This window comes from Brassica oleracea, chromosome C4 (genome assembly GCF_000695525.1).
Source record: "Brassica oleracea var. oleracea cultivar TO1000 chromosome C4, BOL, whole genome shotgun sequence".
Classification (NCBI taxonomy): Eukaryota; Viridiplantae; Streptophyta; class Magnoliopsida; order Brassicales; family Brassicaceae; genus Brassica; species Brassica oleracea.
The window spans coordinates 51,636,907-51,642,571 of NC_027751.1; the positions used below are offsets into that span (position 1 = coordinate 51,636,907).

The 5,665-nt window shown below is 38.4% G+C and overlaps 2 protein-coding genes across 2 annotated transcripts; one reads left to right on the forward strand and one right to left on the reverse strand.

Annotated features, from left to right (window-relative positions):
* Positions 1-570: 570 nt before the first annotated feature.
* On the forward strand, positions 571-2,137 carry LOC106339194. Its single transcript, XM_013777991.1, has 5 exons — positions 571-649; positions 850-1,010; positions 1,096-1,419; positions 1,498-1,780; positions 1,870-2,137. The coding sequence occupies exons 1-5, from the start codon at positions 571-573 to the stop codon at positions 1,875-1,877; spliced, it is 855 nt and encodes a 284-aa protein (XP_013633445.1). The 3' UTR covers positions 1,878-2,137.
* A 769-nt stretch (positions 2,138-2,906) lies between these two features.
* LOC106339606 (cytochrome P450 83A1-like) lies at positions 2,907-4,854 on the reverse strand. Its single transcript, XM_013778451.1, has 2 exons — positions 3,922-4,854; positions 2,907-3,799 (listed from the first exon to the last, which is right to left on the reverse strand). Exons 1-2 carry the CDS (start codon positions 4,807-4,809, stop codon positions 3,179-3,181), a joined length of 1,509 nt encoding a protein of 502 aa, XP_013633905.1. The 5' UTR covers positions 4,810-4,854; the 3' UTR covers positions 2,907-3,178.
* Positions 4,855-5,665: the final 811 nt, after the last annotated feature.

The following is a 5,665-nucleotide window of genomic DNA, read 5'->3' on the forward strand; positions in this document are numbered from 1 at the left end:
ACGTAAATCGCATTCATGCGACATGTTGTGGATATACGAATGTGGGCTGGTGAGATCAATCTGACATACTGGTGACATATATCATATGATTCATATTACGTTCAAAAATGAACAATTCTCTCAAATAGTTTTTTTTTCAAGTTTTTGTCAAAAAAATAGTTTTCAAGAAAAAAAAAGACCAAAATAACATTTTTTTATTTTGAAAATTTTAATATTTATTTTCTAATTTTAAAAATTTGAAACCATATCTCCAAAAACTCCACTCCTATGATTTTTATTCTTTAATAAAACTTATTTTAGTTATGTTGTTCATTGAGAGTTATTTTTATGATAAAAACTTAAAAAAATAGATATCTCAGAGAATGTATCTTCAAAAATTACCTCGTGTTTCTTTTACTCGGTTGAAATTTATCAAATATTACAGGCTTAAACGTAAATAAGTTTTTTGGCCCATGATATTAATTAAAAAATTCTTGGCTTATTATATTAATTCTGATTCCCCAAAAACCCTAAAATTTCAGTCTCTCTCGCGCATTTGAACTCGATTTCCAGAGAATCTCTTTCTCTGCCATGGGTCCGAAGCAGAAGCCTAAGCAGAAGCATAAGCAGCCGGTCGTTTATAAGGAAGATTACGTACCAATTAAAACATGTAAGCTTCAATTTCTTTCAGCTTTTTCCTTTTGTCTCTAGGAGCTGATTTAAAGACTTTCATAGTTTCATGCTATTAGAGCTCTGTTGCTCGATTATGTTGTTTTTTTTAGTTTGCTAGATTTATCTATTGCACATTTATTATACTTTATGGTCTTCAATTTCCTCAATCTTTGTCCGTGATATTCTTTGTGCCACAAGTAATCGACTACGGTATAGACGCTGAAACTGTGAAAATACTGGGAGATGCTAAAATCTGGAATAGTCTTCTGATCAAAAACAACAAGGAGCTCCTCGCTGGAGTCGAAGGTTTATCAGAGATTAAATTTGACCCAATCTGTGAAGCAGTTGACAAATTAATGGTTAGTCTTAAAAACGTTTTTGCTTCTTCTCTTTTTTTTTGTGTGTTTGGGCAGAACACTGTTACAACAATGTGCTTTGTTTCAGGCTTCACTAACCTCCCAAGTTCAAGTCTTCACTCAGACTGTTTTACTTGAAAACATGCCCCGTAAAAGATGCATGTCAGAATGCATTGAAGCCTGTTACTCACTTGATGAGATGCATGAAACTTTGTCTAGGAAATTTGGCCAGTCATTCAAAACAACCAAGAACACGTATGACTACTTTTTAAAGGGTAGACATGGAAGTAAAGCTTACAAGCAACTTTCATTGGTGCGGGCTGCACAAAGAAAATCAGAGAAACTCCCTAAAGCTCAAAGCCAGAAGCAGCAGCAGCTCAAAGTTGACAAAGTCTGTGAAGCAGTTGACAAGGTTAGTGTACTAAAAACATATAAGATACTGTACTTATTGCATAAACGATTGAACTTCTAAAAATACACACAATTTCAGAGTAAGCTTGAGAAGAAGGAGCAAGCGGGACATCAAGTTCAAAGTAATGAGCACATGGAGCAAGCTGAATCACTTCTTCCAATTCAAGATGAAGTTGAACTTCCAAAACCAACTGAAGTTCAGAGTAATACTGAGCAGGAGCAAGATGGAGATCAAGTTCAGAGTAGTGGGCAGAAAGAGCAAATTCAAGATGAAGTTGAACTTCCAAAATCAACTGAAGCTCAGAGTACTAGTGAGCAGAAGGAGCAAGCTCACAGTGAATCAGTTCTTCCAATTTTGACAGGTTAGACTGTTAGAGGTGGTTATTTAATATATAATAAGTTTTTTGCATACACAATATTAGTGAGTAATGTGAAATGTTTTCTGTGACAGCTTATTAATTCTCAGAAGGAGATTTTGGAAGCTATTACATCTCAGAATAAAATGTTGGAATCTGTAATGAACTTGCAAACTGAGATAGCAACGAAGGATGATCTAGAATCTCTTGAGAGAGACTTAGAGAGAAGACTTGAAGCTATTGGTGAAGACATAACACTCCAAGTGGCAAATGGTATTCAAGAAATTTTAACCTCTGCTAGTAAAACATCAGTCGATAAATTTGAAAAAGCTGTTACTTCAAAGGTTAACATTAGTCGATGAATTGGTGCTCGAAAAGAACATCGTATCATCTGCCGAGAATAACACTCCAATCTATGATTTTTTTTACAATGTGAGAAATGTTATTCTTCGATTTAGTTGTCATTTTCATTGGATTGTTAAAATTGATCATTGAGTTTATGATTAACATAACAGAGGCTTGCTTAGTCTCACTGTTAACTATATCATATAACCTCTTGCCAAAGGCTAAGCAACAAGTTAATGAAAAAGTTATCCGGGAATCTTTGCATTAACTTTGATATGTAATCCTGTTGGGCCTAATTATTAAGCCTAATGGCTCAAATAATATATGGCAAAAAGTGAAAATGAAATGGGCCTATGGGTTCTTACAAAAAGCCTTGTTGGCTTTAATGAAATGAAGTTAACAACATCCCACATTGGTTGGGAGAGTTGATTTTGAGGAGTATATATATGTCTTCATGACATGAGAGGTTAAACAGCTCAGAGGAAGAGAGAGCTCCCCACGCGCGCCGCCGCCGCCGCCGCCTGGCTCGGCTCGGCTCGGCTCTTGGGTCTTGGGTCCTCCTTCATTTTTCTTTAAGTTTTTACTCAACAAAAAATCACCAGATCCCTCAACGTAAGTCTAGAGAGTGTTTCGTAGAGTTTATAGTTCGATAGGGCGATCACGAGTGAGGCGTGATTCGTCTGCCATGGTTGTATTCTGGGACTCTATATTCGTACAGTCTCGTCTCACTAACAGAGCGAATATTTTGAGTTAAGGAAAGAGATCATATCTCGACTCCATGTCTCTTTGCGAATACGATTTCTTATCGTTCTTGTATTCGTCTTTTACATTCGTTTATTTCCTTAACAACGATTTTATTCTATCGTTTATGTCAATCCGGTTTTCCGGCTTCTACAGTTTATTTTGTAACAGCGATACAACTTCATATTTAGTAGCAAATAAATTGATGATATATGTAGCATACGGATGATATGTTCGACCTTACAAAGATATAACATAGTGATGATAGTTTTATTTGAAAAAAAAAAAGATGACAGATTTATTTGACCTTACAAATTGTCACACGTTCACTTTCTCGGGGACAAGCATGAGATGCTCGGCCTTGTGCATAGCGAGCCCAGTCATGACATCCATGTTGATCTCATCTGGTTTCATTCCATTAGGAAGTTTGAAGTCGAATTTATAGAGAAGATTCGCATAAGGAACCTCAAGCATAGCTGAACCAAGACGCATTCCCGGGCACATTCTCCGGCCCGACCCGAACGGTATAAACTCGTAGTCCGTGCCTTTGAAGTCAACGTCCTTCTCAAAAAACCTCTCGGGCCTGAACTCGTCAGCGTTTGGTCCCCACTCCTTCTCGTCACGTGACACGGCCCATGCATTGACGTTTACCGTGGTCCCCGCGGGTATGTCGTAGCCAGCGATCTTGGTGTTTTGACTGCAACGGCGAGGGACAAGGAGAGGAATCACCGGTTCGATCCTTAGCGTCTCTTTAACTAAGGCTCTGAAGTAAGGAAGGTTCTTGACGTCGTCTTCAGTGACGAACGTTAACCCCCTCTCTCTCATATACTCTCTCACTTCTGCTTGAGCTTTCTTCATCACATGAGGGTACTTCATTAGATAAGTCATTCCCCACACAACCGCCGCAGCTGCCGTGTCCGTTCCCGCAACTACAATATCCTTTTGAACCACAAGCCAAAACAGATAGCAACAAAAAAAAAAAAAAAAAACACACAAGAAAATGATTGCTTGTGACGCAAGAAACCTATATGAAAAGAGTTTTTTTTTTTTTTAATTTGTACCAGGACCACGGCTTTGACATTCTCTAGAGTGAACTTGGAGGCGAAAGGTTGATCTCTGTAGATCTCCATCAAGAGGTCAATCATGCTCTCGGTTTCAGGCTTGACCCTATAGGGATCAAGTGTTTCATCGACAATCTCTTGCAGGTAAGTGTCTTGTCTTTCGAAACATTCTTTCATATAAGCGGTGATCCTTGTCAAATCGTCAAGAACGTAGCCAGTAAAAGGGAAAAAATCAGAGAAAAAAATCTTCCCGAAAACGCTTTGACTCCCATAAAGAATCTTGATGAACCTTTTCATCTCTTCCCCATCTTCATTGTACTTCTTACCGAACGCTTGTCTACATACAACGGAGTTGGTGAATGTCAACATAAGCTCGCTTATATCGACCGCTTTGGAGTTATCAGCGGCCATACCGACCTTATCCATCATCCTCCTAGCCTCCTCCTCCCTCACGTGCTTAAAGGTGGCCACACGTGTGGGTGAGAACAAGTGGTTCATCCCCATCTTCCTTATGTCCCGGTAATACGGTGTGTAATGATGAAATGCCATGTCACGTCGGCCATAGGACATGAACTCCTGGCCACGGTGGAGAGGCCGGTCCGAAAAGTTGACGTCTTGCGTCTTGAGAAGCTCTTTGGTTAGTTCAGCAGAAGATATCACCACCATTGTTTTACTTCCTATCTTGTATGAAAAGATTGGTCCGTATTTTTTGGCCCATCCATAGAAGAACTGTTGTGGGTTAAGGTTCTGAAGCTGGTGGAGGTTTCCGATTACCGGAAGTGCCTTTGGGCCCGGAGGTAGCTTGTACCGTTTGGTTTTGGTTCTTTGGAAGAGGAAGAAGAGGAGAACTGCAGCGATAGTCACCACGCCGATGATGGCATCTTCCATTTTTGGTTGTTACAACTTTTGAGTGTTGTAGTTTTTAGACTAATGATTGCGTTTACATATATATTTATAGATTACGTTTTTCTTCTTCTTAACCGAACCAAATACTATAACCAAAATAAACCAGCTAATATTTACAATCAAATGTTTAGCCTACTTTTTTTTTCACTGGATGTTTACCCTACTTTACTTACCAAAGCTCACGTGTTGAAATGAGAAAACACCTCACCTACCCAACGACGGTATATCCTTTTGCAATTTACGCAAAATCTTTATTTTATTCGTTCATTGAGTAGCCTAAACGAACCCGGACAGAACATATATGACCTACACGTTCTAATTTTATATTGTAGCACTTGTCGACAAAGAAAGAAAAACAAATTATCTAACAAACTTCGTCATACCTTGAACACTGAGCTTGGGTGGCTTTACTCACCTCTAAGCGTCAAAGCACAGGAAAATGCTTCACAAACGCTTAAGTGCTGATACACAGCTTGGACGTTACTAATATTCTCCATGCACCAAGATAATATTGATCATATGCAAGCATTTAGTATATTGGTTTACTAAACTATTAACGTAAGTCAACAGCAAATTACAGTAAGATAGAAAGGATCATTCATCATTTCAACATTAGCCAAAGTTACGCAATAAATAAACCCCTTCATATATTTTATATACACTACAAGAAAACGTGCCCATAACAACGAACATTTACGACGAAAATATATCGTCGTAAATTTACATGGTGTTTACAACGCAGTTACGAGGAATCCAACTTTCGTCGTAAACGCCATGTAAATTTACGACGAATAGTGTTCGTCGTAAACTCCATGTAAGTTTACGACAAATATACGTG

What these genes read in the sequence shown, in the direction of transcription:
- LOC106339194 (XM_013777991.1), top strand. Translation starts at nt 571, where the DNA reads ATGGGTCCGAAGCAGAAGCCTAAGCAGAAGCATAAGCAGCCGGTCGTT. An exon ending in TTACGTACCAATTAAAACAT is followed by an intron (nt 650 to 849) that starts GTAAGCTTCAAT and finishes TTGTGCCACAAG; the next exon opens with TAATCGACTACGGTATAGAC. An exon ending in TCTGTGAAGCAGTTGACAAG is followed by an intron (nt 1,420 to 1,497) that starts GTTAGTGTACTA and finishes ACACAATTTCAG; the next exon opens with AGTAAGCTTGAGAAGAAGGA.
- LOC106339606 (XM_013778451.1), bottom strand. Translation starts at nt 4,809, where the DNA reads ATGGAAGATGCCATCATCGGCGTGGTGACTATCGCTGCAGTTCTCCTC. An exon ending in ATGTCAAAGCCGTGGTCCTG is followed by an intron (nt 3,800 to 3,921) that starts GTACAAATTAAA and finishes GTGGTTCAAAAG; the next exon opens with GATATTGTAGTTGCGGGAAC.